The sequence below is a fragment of the Rhea americana genome, unplaced genomic scaffold, assembly GCF_003343005.1.
Source record: "Rhea americana isolate MKP2758 unplaced genomic scaffold, rheAme1 scaffold_134, whole genome shotgun sequence".
Lineage (NCBI taxonomy): Eukaryota > Metazoa > Chordata > Aves > Rheiformes > Rheidae > Rhea > Rhea americana.
This window is the reverse complement of record NW_028185417.1, coordinates 836,122-858,233: the sequence shown is the minus strand read 5'-3', so window position 1 is coordinate 858,233 and position 22,112 is coordinate 836,122. Positions and strand designations below refer to the sequence as shown.

Genomic DNA, 22,112 nt, shown 5'->3' with positions numbered 1-22,112 from the left:
GGTTATTTAAATTCTTTAACAGATCTCTGCAGTTTGAAAACTTAAATCTTCTGAGTAAGTAGTGCTTAGCTGAACAATTTATTCTGCGTAATGGTATATGTATGTGAACTATACCTTGAAAAATTATATTGAAATGCACATTTTTTTCTGTATCTGCTACCCAAAAGCCTCAGATGGAGAACAGAAGTGAGTAAAGGGTAAACCCCATAAAGTGTGAATGAAAAAAGAACCAACCCTTTGAACTTTATCCTTATACACATACCATGCAAATATGTTCTCTTAAAGAAGAAAGATTCCTTACACTCACCAGAGCAGAATGAAAATGTAAGAAGGAAAAGAATCAGGAAAGATGAGCAGAAAGTATTCAGCATTAGAGTATGCTTATGAAAAGCTTTACACACAGGATAGAAAGAAAAAATAAAACAGAAAAAAGTTTAAGAAAAAAATCAAATAATTTAAAACTAAATTTTCAAGTGATACAGACATAAAAAGATTAAAAATAAGCTTTACAATTACAGATATTTTGGAATGATGGAGTGAGAGAGGTAAGGAATTTCCTTTACAACTTAATTTTATGTTTGTAAGTTTTATTTCCTCTTTCTACGGTCTTATGGAAGTAGTTAAGGTACCAAATGTTTCAGCTCTCCTCTGCCATCTGGTGATCAAATACTGTCTCAAAATTCCTATAGCGCAACAGGTACAGTCAATTTTTAAAAAGTAAAACTAGGGAATAAAGGGCTTCTGCAGCATTCAGCCCATCTGGGAAAGCAGTAATATCATTTCTTCTCAGTGACATTACGTAGATGCATGGTGACATGACTAAATCAGCAGGCTTGTTTTGATTCATAAATCAGTTCATTCTAACTTTTTAAAACTAGTATCATTTCATCACTTTTATTGTTTACAACATTATCAGGTAGAAATAGTCATTAAATTGAGGCATTTCCTTCATTAGAAGCCTCATAACTCACTAACTTCAAGCCAGTTGTATTAACGCACATGAAATTCCACACTAGTCTAAGCTATAGTTGCATTTTGTGCAGAGTGAGACTCATTTTTTTTCCTCCTTGTTTTCTGTTTTTTACTTGTAAATTAAACTGTATTTACCACTTGTCAGAAAGTAGGAAGTGAAATTTATTTTTTCTAAAAAGTTTGTTTTTATAACTTCAAAATTATTTGATTCATGAAGTCAGAGCCAAATTCAATCTCTGACATGAGTGAAGACAGAGGCCCCTGACCTTTCTGCTGTATCTAAGRTTAGTATTTCTACCTTATCTTTAACCACTGATTCAAGTTCTGTCACAAGAGCTATAGCAATCCCTCCTCAAATCTACAGCACTGCCTTTCACAGCTGAATGCAAGCTTTGAAATTCAGAAGCAGAATTGGAATTTAGCTAATTAGAAGCAAAAAGTAGTCTTCTAAGACACAAACCTATATGACAAGTCTTTGTCACTGCAGTCTTCACGATCTCAATCTCAGTCTCATAGTGTTAACTCAACTAGTCACCATTATGCATCGAACAGCCCAGTTTGTTGGGATGACAACCTAGACTGGGCACGTGCTAAGATTTCCCAGGCACTGACTACCCAGCAGACTGTCACCGCTCTTTAAGGATTCTTTGTGCACTGTCTTGAGCAAGGTAACTTGACAAGTTTTCCATGACCCCGCTCCCTTGACTACAATACGTAAATAATACAGCTGAAGAAAATGGAGCAAACACTCAGAATGTGCCTTGATACATGGACAGGGAGACGCTGGTATTATGCTGTTGCACTTTAGGTTATATCCCTGTCATATCCCACAGCTACTAACAATGCACAGTTATGTCTGAAAATTGAATACCTTGCATGCCAAAGATAAAACATCTTCCACTCTGTGTTCTGGCTTGAGGGTTAATGCCACTCCTTGACCATCGCAAAAATGAACATAGGTTTGTGCTTCCCAAGCACTCTCCTTCTGGATGCTCTCTGGCACTGAACAGTAGACATTCAAGAAATCATCAACCTGCTGCTGAAAATAAGGGAGAAATTTAAAACTTTTCTCGATGTCGCAAAAGAACTCCAAAACATMGTAAGTAGAATTATATTGGCAATTTGCAGTGGATATGAACCACGATATTTTTAGACATGGTGCTACATATTTTCTCACGGCAAGAAAGGGATTAAGTTCTATTACCTGTTCTCATTCACCATCACTGTCTTGCAGTACAGATCTTCTTGAGAATGGATTACATTTCTACTGCATTCCCATTATGGGCTTTCATGTCTTTATTTCATATTATTTGATGATTTAACCCTTAAGTGAAAATACATAGCTGCTATATGTTATATCTCAGTGGGTGAAATTTCTAACGAGCCACCAACTTCTACAATTTTTAGCTAATTAACAAATACAAAAAAAATGGCTAAAATTTTGACAGAAAATGATAATATAGTAAACTTCCAGCAGAGCGCACTGTAGAGCAAGGCTTGCAACAGCAAAATAAAGGACCACAACAGAATAAAGTGATTTTATTCTAGTTGCAGTTTAAGATCATATATTGTTTCATAGATAGTGTAAAGTATTTGCTTGTTTAGCATTTTGGTTTGCATTCGCACTCATTCAAAAGCCACTCAGCTTGATCTAATACAACATCCACCCCCGCAAAAATCCTTGTTGTTTTCTCACCTTCACTTTTACACTCTCTTCTGTAATGTACTTCAGGCTAGGTGTTTCAAAGGAAGTCACGTAAGAGGAAGAAAATCATTGAGATCTGTTCTGAACTTGGAGTTTCACCTATATATTTTGGTCTGCCTATACACCACCTTACTGCCCCCATCAAATCATTTAAGTTTGCAGAGTCTCTATGAATTTCCTTTACAATCAATGGAAAGGGACAATAACCTGTTAAAGTGGCAGAGCTGTGGCTCATGAAACATCTTAGGCTGAATTATGCCTATCTCTGTTGTTGGTTTTTTGTTTGCTGAGGGGGGGTTGCATACACACATTGCAATTCCTCCTCCTGACTTTGCAGGGACACAAACCCAACAGTGCATTGCAATTAAAAGCTCCAAAAAAATCACTAAATAGCAACTACTTCCTCCCTTGCTGCAGGCAGTAGTTATTGACAACAATCTACGAGTAGCAACAAAGCGACCAATATTATTTCTATTTTTGAAATAACAACTGTGGCTGTAAAAATGATATAGTAAGCAGTTCTATTCAAGAATTTACCAAACAATGCAGAAAGTCAGGCTGCAGCCAAACCAGAGTGTGGCACTGTAACAGTTCTATGCAAGAGTAACACTGGTTTTGTTAGAAATACAATAATCACTCAATGACATTCAAGAATCATGTATCTACTGCTCAACTATGCATTGTAACTAGCTTGAAAATTAAATATTAATTAGCACTGGCTCATGGAAATCTCACCAATGTACAGCCACTACTATATAGGAATCATGTTATGCTACTGCAATTCAGGGAATGTTGACATTTACACCAGGTAAAATTTCGCCTCAATGGCTGTTGTTCCAGTTTGCTCATAAAACTGCTGTTGTCTAAGAATAAAATCCAGCAGAGCTGCGGTCCTCTCAGAAGATACTAAATCAAGTGTCTGGGAATAAACGATGACTTCTTTTCCACAATGTAAATGACAGATAAGGAAAAGGGCAAGGCACACATGCTGCTGCAGTTATGATGCAAAGAGTTAAACTGTTAATTCTCAGTTGGCTTCTTGCAGGAAAAACTGAAGCTATGTTGCCTGAGCTAGGAAGATGCTCCCAGAAATTCAGAAGTTTGTAATTACCAAGATGGTATATTGTACTGCAATAGTAACTCTTCAAATTTGTCCAGTTAAAATAAATCTCATTACTACCAGAGACAGAAAAAAAAATCCACAGAACATGAAGGTGATGAAAAATAGGCTTAAGATCACCTTCGTGCTTCCCTGAAGCTTTTAAGCACAAGATAGATAGTTCTTCAATCAAGTGAAGATGTTTTCATTTTTTGGTTGTGTACACTGGTGCTCGAGAATAAGCTTTGAGATAAACTGATCTCTCTCTTATTAAACAAAAATATGTTCCTTAACTGTAGTCAAGATACTGTGGCTTCATCCACATTTTCCATCTCAGAAAATCTGACACGAAAAGAAATTTTTTTTCCTGTTATGCTTGCAGTGACTAATACTACAATAGTTCATTCATTCATTGCCACATAAAGTTATAACAACCCATCCAATTTTCCAGCAATACTTGCCAGGATTTACAGACTGCTACACGTTGTGCCACAGTGTTGCCGAAGGACCAATAGGTTACTTCACAATTTCCCACAGTCTTTGCCTGTTTTTAACATCATTTTCATGGAAAATACAGCCTCCTGGAAGACTTCACTACTTGTAACTCACCGTGCTCCTCAGGCAGCATTTTATAAAAGTTCTKATCCTGTTTTTGCTTTTTATTCAAAATCAGCCAGTGAAACTGGATTGATTCCAAAGYAACGGTTTTCAAAGTTATGATGAATCAGTTCTGAGTTGTCGTATGACTCATCAGAATGTCAGGATCTTAAAAATGCCCACGCTATATTTAATTCCCATTAAAAAATGTCTAGAAATAAGGTTGAGATCCAGAGCTCTTCAGTACCTAAATCAAATTTTTTAGTCTCGAAAAGCAACCTTGCTAAACTTTGTAACTGTCTGGAATTCAGCTGACCCCAGCCTGGCCCCAAAACAGCAGCAGCATCACSCTTGCACCAGTGCCCTCTACCCAGAGAGTGGCGCTCCCATTCCCTGCCCAAATTCAGGTGTTTTCATCCAGTAACCATGGATAAGGCATAAACCATGTTGAGAGAGGCAGGTCAAGAAACCAGGGCYTTTCCCTTCTCAGACTTAGCACCAAAGGAAACAGATCTCTCCCCTCCTTCTCTGTTGCACGTTTGAAACTTTCTGGATGTCCTCAAAATGGTTTGGGAAGAGTGAGCTACGCTAGAGGATGCAAGACCTACAAACAGCACTGTTGAACTAGCCAGCACTGTGAACATCCTACTCTTGAGGGTGTTGGGGCTAAACTGAGTAGCTCCTATGAAACCACTTCAGTAGAAACCTCCAAGACTTGCACCTAGGAGACTTCTTCTGTCCTCAGCACTAGGAGGGACAGAATCTTCCCAAGTTTTCACAGGAACTGATAGGCATGAATTGTATTTGCTCCTTCTGAGAGCTGAAATAGATGCAATCTCATAGCACATCAAACATACATTTCGGTGGGATTTGTGAGTGCTCTTCATAGGAGATTTTTCACCCAGAAATCCCAYATAATTATACTATATTTTTAAAAGAGAGTGCTGCTTTTTTAACACGTATTTTCCCATCCCATGAGTATATTGCAAAGTAAATGGGATAGGAAATAACGGGTAAGTAGTCAAATAACTCAATGAACTCATTTGCTTTGAAATTTTTCTTCAAAGTACACAGAAAAAGCAAAGGCACTCTCAGGAGGCAAAACAGCATTACAGGTTTAGCTATTGTCAGTAGGAGAAGTGGTACAGCTTTTCACAGTGGTATAGCTTTTGTTTTATTATCTGGCCATTAAATGAATACTGATGTGAAAATAAATCATGTATCACACCGTACACACACACACACACACACACACACACACACAAAGATTAAAAAAAAAAAAGTGAGATGATGAACTTTGTCCAAACTTCTCTCATGAAATTCACTGAAGAGCTTCATTATAGTTAATCATTTTCAAGGTAGCACTTCATTTTAAATGCAGATTTTGACTGTGTAATATTGTAGCATATATATTATATATATATATTTTTTAAAGTCTTCTTCTAAGTTTTAAACTACATAAAAGGAATATCTGGTTCAGGGAACAAGTGAGGAATAGAGATGGAGGATTAGTGGAAAGACAAATACTGCTTTTTGGTCTGGTGCATGTTGCAATTAAATAAATCTGGCTACACTATAATCAAAACAGTCTAGAAACTCAGCAACTAACAGTGGGATGTTCTCATTTCTTTTGACTAGGTGTTCTGCCTGGCAGCTACTCTTTTGCGCTGTAATTACAGTGCTCTGTCAGCAGATTTGCCTCAGTTTCAACAGCTGGTTTGCTCCTAAGTTTAACGTGCACTAACACAYGTGTTCGGATGGACAGGTCTTCTCCACAAACCAAAAAATAAGAAGTGGGAAAATTCTGTCACCTCTCTGAGCAACCCCACCCCAACCCTCAAAAATAGTTTCCTCATTTTACGSTGTGAGAAATCTGTTCTGGGAATGAAGAACCAGCTGTACCCAATTATTACAGCTACCACTTCTGATGAGATGTTACGCCTGCCCAACCTCAGGATCCCTCTTGCCATCCCTTTTAAAAGGGATGAGATTGGGATTCAGTTGTTTCGCTTTTCTATGAAATAAAATCTGCAAGAAAACACGAATCATCCCATGTCAGTGATGTTAGGTACGATAATACATCATATGCCAGAAGAACAATTAAACTCAAGTTTTGTAAATTTGTCTCCTTAATCAATAATGATAGAATATGAAACCACAGAGAGAAATCATTTCACAAGATTAAATCTGAATATTTTAATTGGAGAGAATCTGTGCAAGCCTACCAAGGGAGAATGACTCTGTGTAAGCTCTACAGTATATACGCAAAACTTAGTGGTCCAACATGCATATAATTGTGAAATYCACAGTGTCCTGCTTTGTTTCCAGAGCACAAGACAGTGATATTATCCCTAGGGATGTTTTGGAAACTGAGAGGAATCATGATTCTTGTGCTCTCAATTTGCTCTCTGCATGGCAGGAACAAGAAATAACTTTACCTCCTGTGTAGGATGTATTTCCATGAGCACTGAGAGGCAGCTAGTTTACAGGGTAATGCAGCTGAGAGAATACCACTTCCTCTTCCTCTACCTGGGCAATTCCCAGTTATATCTTAACTTACATTTTTCTACTGGTATGCTAACTAGAGTATAATTAGACTTAATTGTCTTTCAAAATTTACAGGTTTGGTTGAACTAATCTGAGGCAAAGCAGAACAATAAACTTGGGTTTTGATCCACCAAGAAAGAGGCTTTCAGCCAAGCTCATTTCCAATTCTTTCTCTCTCAGACATCAACCTAAAATATATAGACAATGTATGTCTGCAGGCATTAGTGCTACAAAGAAGTTGTTTTTTAAAGGCTATCATACGTGTTCAGAAACTTATGTTTTCATTATGTCATTTCATTAGCAGAATTATCATTGTCATGTAACACTAACTGAAGTTTTATGATCCTCGTCTGGGTTTCTGAATCAGCCTCACCATACACTTAGTGACATATATTCAGGAATTCTAAAACATGATGGTGAAGAATAAAGACAGACTTATCTTACCTCAGCAGAGTTGGCTGAATTCTGGGTACCAGCAAATCCATGTCCTCCAGCTGAATCAAAAATCTATTAAAAATATTACAGATAAATAAGTAAGTAAAACACATTAAAGCTTTATYTATTATCTGTATCAGGTAAATTATTGTGAATAAGTAAAAATGAAAGCTAAATGAATAAAGATATATCAAACTATTAAACCCTAGAGATGATTTTTGCACTTTTTATCACTTCATTCCGATTAGAAGTACTAAAGAAATATCAATTCTCCTTCCATAAATAAAGCTGAAGCAAGTCTTTTCTTCCAGACTATATGCACGCTCACATTCAAATACGTGCACAAGCATTCGTGCCCTGTTTCTCTTTTCCTTGCTCTTTCTTATCTACCTTTTAATGATAACATAAAAGTCATCTACCTTCAAATCATGTACTATGCCTGTAGTTTCTACCTTTGGTATATTCATAGATACAACTACAAATCTCATGATTATTTAAAGGAGCTGTTTCAAATCAGTGTTGCAGTTCTCTAAAACTCCCTGCCTTATAGTTCTTCTTCTCTTATACCTGAGCAGTTAGCTTCACACTATCAATGAAACTTTTTAACCTAGCTTTCAGTTTTGAAAGCACACTTGATCCAAAACCAACACTAGTAAGTAATGAAAATAGCTGACTATCGTGTCTGCTTGGAAGAGAAGAAATTAGACAGAGATTTAAGTTCCCCACCTGTGTAGAAGACAAAATTACTAGCATGCCACGAAGGTGTTATTAATGGGATTATTAACATAATTTTTAAAATATATTAAATGGCTAAAGATACAGTCAGATATTCTGGTGATAAGGGCTTCATAAACATGCAGATAGATCCACATAATTTACATATTATTTTAGGATTTGCAAGTAATAATGTTATCCTCCCAAAGCACAAATATAAACAACTTATTTCACCTCCTTCTGGGGTGAACAAATCAGGACAATATCAGACTTAACACTGAGCTTTTTGTTTAGGTTTTTCTTTTCCTTTTTAGAATTTTTTTTGTTCTAGCAAGAGACTTTGGATAATCCAAGACAATGACAAACTCTTTTAACGTTCCAGGGAAACACTGTTTCTGATGATGTGAAAAAAGGGCACCATTTCTGAACTTACTTTTCCTTATCTTACCCACAGATGCGGTCAAGGTATTTTATTGTTTATGATTTTTCAAAATAGTTTATCGTTTAGACTCAAGAAAGCAGATAAGCATTTAAGAAACTAAGGATAATGTGAGCCTAGACATCCCCCATCTGCTACAGCTCAGTTTCATTAAATGATTTCTAAAAAGACTGAGCCACTTCATTAATGTTTACAAAAGCCTTCCAGCACAGAAACTTAGTACTTTATTTATTTTTATTAACARCATAAAATTGGACTTAGGATAAAATTTAAAATGTCTCTGACATAACGATGTTCCAGACTGCACCATCTGAATTTGTAGCTAGGGTCATGTAGACAACACCATACCAACTTGAGTCAAAAAAACTTTAATGAAATCCATGAAAGCAAGAAAATGCAAATTTTTTAATTTATTGTTTGACACAGACATCAGAGCACAATAGGCAAAGAAATGGGCACCACTTTTCTGCTGAATCCCATTTCCCAGTGGRTCATAAGAGATCACAAGAAAGGTAGCCTCAGGCCCATCCTGATTTTGATATTCGAATACAGTTATGTGCATACACACACATCTGCGCAATGATGTGGCTTCCCTTTTCAGTCACTTTCTAGAGTGGCTCAGTGTTTTAATTTATGCTCTTAAAAATTCTTTGCTTTTATAGGTATGAGTCATAACCCAGTGTTACTCATATGTAATACCCTGCATTTACATTTCCTTAATTTTAGTGTCGGATGTTTAATAAAACAGATGAAAAAAAAAAAAGAGCTTGTGGAGGAAAACCAACACCTTTTGGGGCCATCTGGTTGCAAGCTTTGGAATAAATAGGGTGAGCAAAGCCTTTCCTCCTATCTGCCCGGGAGGGCAGGAGCACTCGGCAGAGAAGCACCTCTGCCCATGCCCTGGATCCCCTCTGTTGCCTGCCAAAAAGCGCCAGGGACAACAATGCCATTCTCCTCTCCTCATCATRGAAATATGATTTGCCTTTCTCCGAGTGCCACAGAATCCCCTCTGCGGGCTATAAAGCATACAGATGAACATGTCACACACTTAAGACAATGAGAGGTATTCCCAGCTCGACTGGGAACAGAACTAAGGAGCATAATACCCCTCTCCTCAGGCCACTACTAATAGAGGAACAGAGGTGTAGGACTTGCAGGCCTGCCTCATCTGTCAAAGGAAAACACGTGAAAATGATCATCTGGGGAAAATTTCCRCTTCAGCTCCCTCTTCCATAAGGCACAGTTGAATGTTTATTCTTGTTCAGCTTCATCATAGAAACACATTACTGTTGATACACCATAGCGCATAAGAGCTACCCAAAGAACTTCATCTCAGATAAATATTTACCCATTAAGAATACAAACTGCTTGACCAGAAAACCTTGATATGTTATTTTGCAACACTAAAGCTGTTGCATCAACTCTTGGACTATTGCAATATGAATATGGATAGGCATGTTTAAATATTGCAAAAGCAGATTGCCTTACATATGTAGTAGCAGCCAATTTTTGACTGCTAAGTGAGCATAGATTTTTATTAAAAAAAAATCAAAATACAAGACCTAGGAACAATGTTATCTAATGCACAGTGCACAAAATACTGTTTTGCAGTAGATGTTASAGACATGGCAGAGGTTAGCGAAGAGACAGTGCTCTGAGCGTGAGTGCATGTGTACACCTTCTGYGTAGAGCCATGGAAGTATTGCTGCTCTTATTTATTGTATTTCAGGGGAGAAGGCCTTTTGTGACCTTTTGTTTCACATTTACTTGTGTTTTTACTGGGAAAACATAGACTCCTGACATGTGGGGTTTACACTGAATATATGCACAGGCCATTTGTTTCATAAGCAGAAAATAATCCTGTGTGATGCCTGCGATTTCATAAGCAGGAGCACAGTCCTTCAGTGCGGGCATGCATGAGACCGGCTGGAAGCGCTGGCACAGCCTTTCTCTTCTTGGGCCTATGTGCTCCAACAAGACAAACCTGTGCCAAGCTTTCAGCTGGTGTAAACTGATACAATTTTATTAGTCAGCTATCTACACAACAGGAAAACTGGCCTTCTGTATGACAGCAGTCTTCTTCTTTTGGCTAAAAAGTACTTCCAGGCAGCACATGCTGCTTTGCACATCCCCCCATAAGAGGTCCTGCTAAAGAGGTGCATCAATCTCTCCTCACTTACAGGCCGACGTGTTATTCTGTATTTAAATCGCAACGTACTTCAGAGTCCCAGTTATAAGTCAGCACAACACTGTCTTAAGGGCTGTGCATACCAGGTGTCTCCTAACATACCCTACTTCCAAACAGTCTGCAGTCTGGCCAGAAGACAGGTTTCGTTACAAATTCAAGCCCAGTGGTCTTGCACTGCTGATAATCAACTAGCCCATTTGGATCAAAACCTCTCACTCACCAATCTCACTCATCACAAAGTAAACYGAAATTAGATATATAGTAACACTCCTTACAAAGTGAAGGCTCCCACTGCGAGTTGGCCTTGTCTACTGAAGTGGCAACCACAACCCTAACAGACAGGCGACATCTGCTAAGCCACACACCAACAGGGTCTCATTGAAGGAGGCCTCATTAAAAATAAGCCTTTCAATGCTTTCAGTGGCATTGATCCTGGCAAATGACACCTACCTGAGTTATGGAAGGTCGCTTTTCTTTTCCTCTTCTTGCCAATGTGTCCAGTCCTTTCAGTGAAGAAAATAAACCCTTCTTACTTCGGACTCGTTGTGACAGAGACAGGGTACGCTTCCTGAGGGCAGCTTCATCCCTGGAGCAGATCTATTTAAACATATAGACAGGCCTTCCTGCATCACTTTCATAGGAGCAAAATAACTACAGYTATTTCAACTTGAGGCATCAAATGAGAGTTACTTTAGTTCATCTTASTATAACATGCCAAGATTTAGCGACAGTGCTTTAACCTTCCTGCTGCTTGTTTTGGTATTTTSGTATTCAGTTGGCGTTAGAACGTATTTTATGTCATGGAGCAAAATTAGCAGGTCACACAGAGAGAGGACCTGAGAAAAGATTGCTTTGTGCAATGGAAGAAATTAATGAAAAGACTCTGAAGAAGAATGATTTTGAGATGAAATTCCTGGAGAGAGGAATTCCCAAACACAGAAGGTAAACATGCTGCAGCATTATGTTATTAACAACCAAAAACACAAACCACACAGATAAAAATAGCAGCAGAAATAAGCACATTCTCTGAATGGACTTTCAGGAATGGACATCCAGTCTTACTTGTGCTGCAGATGTGATCTAGCCTGCTCTGCAAAGATCAGCCTCAYAGCCCTCTAAGGTTAAAGAGCAGAGGCAAACTGTTACTGCCACAGTTCACTTGAAGCCAACACGGTGACAACAGCTTACGGCAGCCGAGTATCCTCCTCATTAATCTTTTCAAACACAGGCCACAGTCAAAAGTGACTTATAATTTTGGATTGCCTCCAGTTTTGGTCTATTCTAAAAATACTAACAGGGGGTATCAAACTGTTTCCAAAAAAACAAGCCCTCTGGAATCTTCAAAATTGGTAAGTTCAAACCAGAGGGACCAARATCAGTTCTGGAAATTTCAGCTTTAGGTTTATTTCACTCTAAGTGATTAAGTTGTTATGCTCTTTAACCTGTGAACTCGAGGAGGGTGAAATGGAGTGACAAAATTTCAACACATTGACTTGTTTACATCTGAAAAGTACTCTGTTTTGTTTCTTGTTCAGATAGAAGTCAAAAGTAGCAGCTTCTGGAGTCTCAAGGGACAAAAAAGTGTTACGTCCATATTCTCGTGGTTTCAAAGTCTGTCCCTAGGGAAGAAAATTATTTGCTGCCAAGGAGCAAGCAGAAGGGAGCAAGGCTGTGTGGACAGTGTGTGTGGGTGCAACTATGAATTATCCTAGTACAATTCCAACATATAAATATAAYATTAATGTTGGTTTTATATTACATACCCATGAAAAGCACACACAGACTTACCAGTGCATGGAAGGATGAGACAGAGAAGATGCCGAGCCTCCCCAGGGCCAATTTCGAAGGACGACTGGCAGCAGCCAAAAGGCTCTTCGGGTTTGGGAGCTCCCCACCTTGCAAACTGGCTAGATAACATCGCATTCGGAACAGGTCCATGTTAAATTTTTCCAGGTTCTGTTCCCATTGCTGGATCTGTTTAGATACAAAAAGGGACAATTAAAAGGGGGAGAAAATGTTTCTGTGGGCTGCACCGAAAATYTGAGCTCTTCCACAAACCCATAGTAAATTACTTTCATCTGGTGGTATATGGATTAGATTAGTTATTCCCCGCCAAAACACATTCAGTCATATTGTGTTACAACAACTCAAAAGACGGCTTGAAATAAAACAAAGCTGGTGGTCTTAAATGCATACTGACAAGATGAACATACCATGAACTTTGGGTAGTTCGATAGCCACAAAAGCAGYTACATAAAAACATAACCCTGTGATTCATGAAGGGCTTTTTTTTTTTTTTTTTCCCTTTTTCTTTTTGGAGATTAGGTTTGTTTCCTTCAGTTTTCTGAGCTTAGATTGTATAGCTGGCTGGCTGAAATCATGCATGGCTATGCTAATTCAGTAAACAAAACAGCGATGCTGATAGGTTCTGTTCATGTTTTAATGCTCTTCCTATGGTCTCTCTATCTGTAAACAGGATACAGGCAAYGCAAGCATGTATGGTTCTTTGTCTGTTTAGATAATAGATAAAATATGGTTATGCTTAGGCAGTCATATTTGCCCAATACATATCATTGGACCCAAAAAAGAATGCATGCATACCCTTGATGCAATATTAAATATATGTAACACAGATATGTGTATACATAACAGATATCTTAAGCCAATTTTAATATAAAATTAGGAAACTGAAGGGATGTAAATATATATCTAGATGAGTTAAGTTCTGAATCAAGTCTGAAAGGACAAATTTTAAGTAAGTGTTTGCGTATATACACACTCATCTACACAAATGCACACTTTTACATACTGCACAGAAGTCAAATTTTGCTTTTCATTTCTCCAATTCACACATTGGTAGTTACGGTTAAAATCTGCCTCATAGTGTACATTAGTATTGATGTACATTAATATTGAGCAATACAACAAATAAAAAGAAAAGGGCAGYTGTGTTCAATATATTAGACACATTCACATGGGAAGGCAGAAAAACAGTAAGTCCATGCAGATAAGCTGAGGACTGTTAAAATCCCCTGACAGTGGTCTCCTTCAGATGTCAGCTCAGACTGCTATATGTCAGCTTGTAAACGGGAGGGTCAAGGTTGTAGAGAAAGTTTATCATGTTTGCTCTAGTGTGCATTGACTTCATACCTTTCCCTGTCACACCTTACTTGTGCCTGTGTTAACAGGACATTGTCACCTTAAATTTAGAATAATCATCTTAAAACACCTTAAATTTAGAATAAACACCTTTACAAACTCGAAAACAAGTTGATAAAAAAATAAAAAATAAATAAAAATCCAAGGTGAACGATATGACCTGCAGGTTTGCCCTGAAGCAAAATCAGTTCAGTTTCTTTATAATGCTGCCAAATATCACAACCATTAAACACACATCTTGCCTCAGCAGAATCTTCRAGAATCTTCTTCTGCACACTGTTTTCTAGAGGTAAACTTCAAGAAGAGGCTTAACAGCAACTGTTCACCATTTTTTGGTTTGAGGCCCCTATTCCTCATTGCATTGTGATTGACAGAGACAGAAGTGCAAACAAAAATATGATTCACTAAAAATAAAGCAACCGTTATTCTAAATTTCTTGYGAGAAGCTTTTTATTTCTGTTTTAAACTACATGTAACTGTCTTGAAACTTCTTTTTTCCCATTGTTGCTAACCTGCTGGTTTACTTTTGAGACATTTCTTCATTATAGCTGATGCCACTTAGCTTTGCACAGATGCTTAGAATTTGGGTACATCTCGCTTGCAGACACCTGCCGGGGAGGTCAGGAACATTATCACCAGCAGAAACAACTAATAGGGCATGAACTGCCACAGGCATGCTGACATGAGAAACACAGCCTTCCAAACAAATCAATTTTAAAGAACTGCTATGGAAAGGATAGGTTACTGCCCGCTTGAAACATACCCCATATTGAGTTCTCTAAATGTTTACTTTAATTGTCAGGCTTCACTGAGCTGGAAAATGACCATTTCCCATAGTAGTGCCATTCTTTTTAATTCTTTTTCTTGGTATTTAAATTATCTTGAAAGTGGAGGCACTATAGGATATCTCCCATGAATGGGACAGGGAATGTCTGTGTTCATGGGTGAAGCGACTTTTTCATGTCCTGTAGGGAACCCAAAGCAGTTGATCAGCCAACACATTACCTTTATGTCTAGACTCAAGTCTCTTACTATCCCCAATGAAAAAGTGAAGCAATGCAAGAGTGTAAAAGGCCCTGTTAGCAAAACGCCTAGGCTTGTGCTACAACTGTTGGAGATGCTATCTATTCTGACTTCCTTACACATGTGCTCACAAGCTGTAGCATCAGTTACAGCTACAGCAAGAGGCAATCTTTCTGGCAGTGTCCATGAAAAAAGGGAAGGGAAGACAATATGCCATTTTGTATCATTCGTGAATGCAAAATTTTCATTTATATTTTACTAATAGAAAAGAAAGAGAAAAAAATCTTCCAATGAATATTCTAAAAATAAAATACAGAGATTACAAAAGATCACAATGTGAACGACTCAGCAGACATCYGCAGATGAAGGATAGAAGTATACATCCAATGCAGGTGCCCTCATTTAATCTCTCACCACAGACACGAAAAACATGCACCCTCAAAAATAACAATTWTTTTTTTCCTGGGTTTATCTGATTCTTTACTTTGTATTCTTTTTCTCTCAGGCACCCCAACAGAATATTTTTCTGTTCTCCAGTACCGTGTGCATGGGACAATTCCAACAAGAGGTTTTGTCACTATGTTTCTCTGTGTGTTGACACCCAACTAGAACAAAAACATCTTGTCAGCTTTCCACACAGCCCCAAACTGTAAACTAATGTGAAGTGCTTCCTTTCGGGGTGACATCTCCGTGTACAGAGCCTAACCCAACTTTGAACACCTCAGAAATAGAACAAGCCTTGCTCCGGGTGCTGCTGGAGTAGGGCATCCAGTTCCCTTTGAAAGTAAGCTGAACACAAGCTTTTATGTGTTTCTGAGGCCTTCCTCAAAATCCTGATTAACATTTATACTAAGACCTTATTTTAAAATAAAGATAATCTAAGAATGAGGAGTGGGGAACAACATAAGGACATTCTAAAGGAATGATTAAATTACTGTGTTTATCAGTCATGCAGGATGCTAGTTAATCAGCTCCAAAGCAGCAGTAATCATGATGTTACATTTAAAGGCATTAGCAAAAGCTGTGGGCAGGGAATTTCTRGGATTGTCTTGTAGTCTTATCAAAACCAAAATGTCTGGAACCAATTGGAGACCAGAAACCAATACCAGCTGCTATTTGTCTAAACCCTTTAAACTATGATAATTCTTCCTAAGATTTATATTCTTGAGGACTAAATGAGGGAAGCTCACAATATAAAAAAATGAATAAACAAAAAAAAAAAAAAAAAAACTTCAAAGTTCTTTGAAGTATGACCTGGTCCATGAAGTTAATTTACAATCGGCAGACTGGATGCTGCAGTCCTTTTTCTGCTATTGTGTGAGGCAAATCTCAGACCCATGTGGGAGGACTACCTGAAAGAAAGCTCAAGGATTTAACTTCATCATGCGTATGCAAAATGGCCCTTTTGAAATCTGTTCTAAAGCAAATGGGAAAAAGTGGATGCATTAGACAGAATGAGAATTGAAGGTAAAGCCTAACAGCAGTAAGTGGTCCCACAAATAGATAAGAGATGTACGTCCCAACATGGGGCATGCCAATCAGCACCCCTTATGACCTGCTTAGCTAGCATGACTTGTAACTAGAAGAAAGGGGAAGCTGGCCAGACTGCCTGCCTGCATTGCAAGCTAGAGCATCCAAACCCCTCTCCTCTAAAGTTTCAATCATAGTTTAAAAATCCTCATGCAACTTTACAAAAAAGGTATTAAAGGAGGTGAGCAAAGAGGAATGATGTCATTCTTGGTATGGCAAGTGTTAGGAAAGGATTACTAAGTTTAATGGCAACATGAGAGAAGACAAGAAGAAAGTTAAGAAGGGGTCACCAAAATTAATTTATTTAGACTCATAGCAGCCGTATAAGGTAGGGAGAATAAAGGAGACTATGGCAGAAGGGTATAAAGGAGTAAAAATTAGGATCATGAATCATTTAGTTTGGGCCACCAGGAGAAATTAAGGCAAGGACATCTGGTGTCAGGACAGGGTAGTAACTACATGGGGAGTAGTAAGTGAAGAGATTAATTTTTGCGACAGAGAATTAGCCAGGAATGAAGTCTCAAAAGATAACTAACAAAGGAACTATAACATAGTAAGTACTTTGGCAGTAAGGACTGGTTTCAGCTCTTAAGTAGCCATTTGTGGAAAATTAATTAAGACATGGAGAAACAATCATAAAATWTTATATAAAATATAATATCGTTAAATTCAAAATCATATGAACAGATGAGCTAGAGGAAGATGCTAGAAAGCTGGCCTTTGCTAATTCAATAATCTTGTGAGGTTTGCTATAGCTATATAGCTAAAGTAGCAGGTTTGGGAAAGCAAAGGGCGAATACAGTCAAAACAGACAACACAGATCAGTGTTTTCCAGCATGTGGTTTGGTGAGCTATTAAATACTTCCTAAGAAGTTACAAAAAGTGACTAAGAAAGAACAGTTCCTATATGCCACACCATCTTCTCTGTATGTGAAACTTCTGTCGGCATCTCCACCTCCACTAACAGATTTCCAGGGGTTCGCAGACTGCAAAGAGAGGGCCCTGACACTCCGCAGCGAGGACAGGGACGGTCACTGGAGCTCGGGGGTGTCCAGCGGTGTCCCGGGCTCCTCATATGCTACACTGCAAACAGCGTCCCAAGAACAGCTCTTCACTAGGGGTTGGGGGGGGCTATCTGTTTTTGGTTTTTGTTTGTTTTTGTTTTAAACAATTCCTGAACCAAGTAGCAGAGCTCAGTATAAAAAAAGCAAAATAATGGCTGAAAGTGGTGCCAGAAATGACACTGTACTGACTCAAAAGAGAAGTACCTCAAGTATAGGAAAAACTCACTAATTTCCTAAAAAGAGAGTAGGCATGAAGAAAAAACTTCCTGGATAGGTCATCTGAAAAAAATACTGTTTTTCCACCTTGCACTTAAAGTAACAAAAAAGAAAAGACGCACAGGGAGGAGGGCATTCTCTCAATGCGTAAGACTTTGAAAGTGATTTGATTCAGGAAAAGTTCCTGCATCACACAGAAGTATGAGATCCTTACTTAGTTACTTAGGCAAYTCACTATCTACAGTAATGAGAAATTCAGACTTTTACCCTACAAAACTTATTCTCCCCGGATTGAAAGCGTTTCTGCAAGCTGATCTAGGGAATGTCACGGATTTGAAAGAAACCCCTGCTGCAGCTTTACAGGAACAGCTTTTCAACCACATTACAAACGACACCAAACTCTTGGCATTCCAGTCCCCAGTTCTCAGACACAAGTCATATTGTACCCATCTGGATAAATGAGTCACTCAGTATCTGGGGACAGGGAAAAGATTCTTATTGCCATTACTTCCTAAAGCAAACTTGGAGGATCACAAATGTCACCCTCCCCTAAATTCCATTATTATAAAACCCATTACTAACATACTGTTATAACTTTAAGTTTTTTAAAAATAAAGAATGGAATGTAATAGAGCAAAACAACAGTGATGTGCAATCAGCACAAGGATTTATGTTCCACCTGCCCAGTGACTTAATGCAATGGTTAAGAAAATTCCCTGGACTTTTTACTACTAATGCTATTTCTGTTTATTTGGAAGGACAGAATTTTCATCACCTCCAAGCACAACAGGTGAAAAACATCTTCTTCCCAAAACCCCTATCACCTGATACATGGAAGAGCTCCAGCATGTATTTTTAATCGTCAATAGCATGATTGAAACCAGTAATATTGCATGCATGTTATAGTTACGGATGTACTTTAAAAAGCCTCTGAATCTTACTATCCCATTACCTCCTCCCCTAGAAAAAGAGGGAGGACCTGCCATTTCTGTGCATCCCTCCCATTGGCTTCACCCTGTGAGACAACTCTGTGCAACCCTCCACTCGGTAATAGTTTATTCATTATTTTCATTATTATTCATTATTTATTCATATTTACATTATRTGAAAGAAAGATGGAAATTCATCCATCTGTAAAATAGTAGTTACAGTCATGAGGGGAAAAGAGATGACCTTCCTCAGCTTTCCTGGCTGCTGACTCACTCCCTTCCATAGTGACGGGCTACTACCAGAAGAGAAGGATTTTCTTACTAATGGAGAGAGGATACTGGAATGGCTCTCGCACTGAAGAGTAACACCTAAAAAGAGCAGAACCGAACTGCTCAGATGAGGAAACAGAGCTCTGCTGTAGCCAGTTCAAAGACCACCCAAACAGAAGATCTGTCATAACAAGTTTATACAGTATTTGTCAGTTTAGGAGGATATAGAGGGGGAAAAAAAAGTAATTATGCATTGTAGTTAAAGTTGAATTGAGTGCAGCAAAACTGGCAAGCACTAGCAAAGCTCTCTGAAAATATTCTCTTTGAGGGTTGCTGTTGTGAGTTCTCACTTGAATGTTAGAGAATATTTCATCGGAATCCCTATAAAATATGAAAACATGAAATATGGCATTTTGAAGCCTTAGCAGTAGAATTCCCCAAATTATTCCAGTCATCATCATATAGGTCTTAGTGAGAGAAAAGATAAAGTTAGTTACATTTTAAACAAAAAAAAAGGAATTAAGTTACCCCTTTTGTTAAAAAAAAAAAAAAAAGAGAGAGAGAGAGAGAGAGACTGAGAGAGGCCACCACAGGGAACAGAAGAAAGATACCAGTGGAGATTTCATGAAGTACTCAAAGTAAACAGAATACCATCTTATCGATCTCCTTATTTGGATTCGTGCAGTGACAGATAAACTATTTCTAATTGGAGGAAAGATTAAAAAAACTCCACTGAAAATTATTTCTAAGCATGTGCCTGTTCTGCTCATTAATGTTTCATCCTTTCAGTGCCTGCAAGTAAATAGTTATGTTCATAACTCATCTGATAAGTACAGTTAAGTATCATATATACAGAAAATATGAATCATGTCAGACAACTGCAAATAGCCTGGAAAACATTATTATACCAATATATTAAAATTTGAAGAGCAAAGTCCAGAATGCTTTCAAGCAACTATTATTCGTATTATTGTTCTGAAACGAGACAATAGAAAAGTACCAAGTACCTGAATAAATACAGCGAGAGCCCTCACTGTGAGGTAGATTTTCCATGCCATTAAAAGTGTTCTGCCAGCACAGGCAGCCCCACTCCTGACTTAATGTGCAATATTTTGTTAAAAGAGCTCTGCATAAAGGCTAATAATCCTTTTCAGTAACTTCTGTGGCAGTTAGACAGGGCCTCATATTCATATCAARTACTGTGATTTCTCTACCGAGTTAAACAGCTAACGTTTATAAAAGACCATGACTCCAAGSGGTTTGAAATGAATCTCAGCATCATGGGATTTTCAAATATGCTACCTTTTGTCCCAATTCTCTGGAGGTTTGGAGAGAAATTGCACCCTGAGGGAATATCACCACCCCCAGCATATTTATTGCATACAGTAATAGAAACACACGTGGTTGCCAGAGCTGTAAAGTTAGTGGGATTTCCAGCCATGTTGCCAGTGGCCTATTGGAACTTGTTGCTATACGAACACTGCTGTAGCGGGTGCTTCTTTGTTCGCTTCTTAACAAATTCATCAAAAGCTATGTGAAGGGCTGCCATTTGCTCTCACACAACTCGTAGATCTATTATTACGGGGCCCGTGAACCCAGAGAGAGGGAACATCTGATCTAGGCTGCAAACTTTTCTCAACTAGTCCTACAGCATCATTTCTAAAACAGCACTTTCTCTAGAGAAACACCATTTTCCTTGTAAATTGTTCATTTGCACTTCTTCTGTTTAGCACTAACTTTATCAAATGCTAGCCTGTAAATCCACCAAATATAAAAGAAGCATCAAACTCTAGCCTCTGCAGTCCACCTGCTGGACACAAGAAAGAAACATATGTGTACTTTTAAATATGTGTGGCTATTTTTAAAGTCCAGGTTTCCTTACTGCAACTGCCTTTTAAGTGACGGTAACTGCGAGATAATAAAAAAACTTGCATGCTTGTAAAACCCTGTGAATTACTAAGTCTGCCGCACAGAAGTACTGGTTTTAAAATAAATACAGATGTAAAAGAAAATAGAAATTCAAAGTTGGTGATTGTTTTTCTGAGAAAGAAGAAGTAAATTGAGTCATGATATAGAAATCACAAATTTCCCAGACAATCCCTAATGCAAAAAAATTAAAATGTAGATTGTGCTTCATCTATTCACATAAAGAATATCCTGGTCCTTCTGAAGTCAATCACAGTACTTCCACTGACATCATTCCCCCTCCCCAAACTTAAAATATCACCAGTGAACTCTTCTGGAATGGGATGTATGGCACGTTTATGAGCTATAGTATCTGCACTATGCTATATTTCAATGTGAAGGACCCCTAACTCCCATTCATTAACAACATCATCAAACCTAAACAAAACAAAACCCAGAATTTACATTCTTCTTGTTTCGTAAAGTGTGCAAAAGACAACTAAAAAATTACTTATTAAATAATTGAGCTACACATATGCAAACTTTTCCCCCAGGAATAATGTTTTTTTTTTCAAAACCAATGGTTTACTAATTATATCAAGATCTTTTTATAAAAAAACCTCTCTGATATATTTAAATCAAAAGATTAGGATACCTGGTTATTCATTGACTTTTTTTTTTTTGAAGTCACTTTGCCAACAAACCTTTAGCAGCTGTAGCAAGAGATGTTTATAGAGATCAAAAGGATGAAGACTGGGAAAAGGCTCATTATAAATTCATCGTTTGCTAACTACGAGACGTTTGCAAATGATCCATCTCTCACTCTGTCTCATTGTTTTGACCTCAGTCAATGTCTTGAGAAACTTACAGACACAATGTTAACAGGAATAAATCTCCTGCAGCCCTAGTGATGCATTTCACTTATAACAGAACGCAGCCAACTTCTTGCCTGGACTGGCCTGGAAAACAATGGTGGTTGTTCAAGGATGGACTATCTAATTAGCAGAAATTAAGAGACCATCATGAATGCTATTTCAATGAGTCTAAATAAACTACTAATATCAGGATCTAATGGATGGGTAAATTAATTAAATTAATCTGCATTAGGATTTGTCTTCAGTGCGTCACAGGCTACAGTAAGCACTGTGTATTCCAGTCTCAAACTCCGCTRCAATAAAGGAATGTTTATGGGTTTTCCTCCTCTATTTATCTCACTAGACTTTAGACCATGAAATACGTGACACGGAAATTATAAACATTTGAGCAATGTAAGAGCTTATGAACATTTGCACTACAAATCGTTACACAAACCTGAGTATT

General features: G+C 38.0%; 1 protein-coding gene across 1 annotated transcript in view; it reads right to left on the bottom strand.

The window, feature by feature from the left end:
• Positions 1–22,112, bottom strand: part of TIAM2 (TIAM Rac1 associated GEF 2) — a 180,234-nt gene that overhangs the window by 53,254 nt on the left and 104,868 nt on the right. Inside the window, exons 8-11 of the mRNA XM_085297988.1 lie at positions 12,485–12,670; positions 11,147–11,293; positions 7,365–7,427; positions 1,844–2,011 (exon numbers count right to left, since the gene is read on the bottom strand). Coding sequence (XP_085154114.1) covers positions 1,844–2,011; positions 7,365–7,427; positions 11,147–11,293; positions 12,485–12,670 — 564 coding nt within the window. The remainder of the gene's footprint in view (positions 1–1,843; positions 2,012–7,364; positions 7,428–11,146; positions 11,294–12,484; positions 12,671–22,112) is intronic.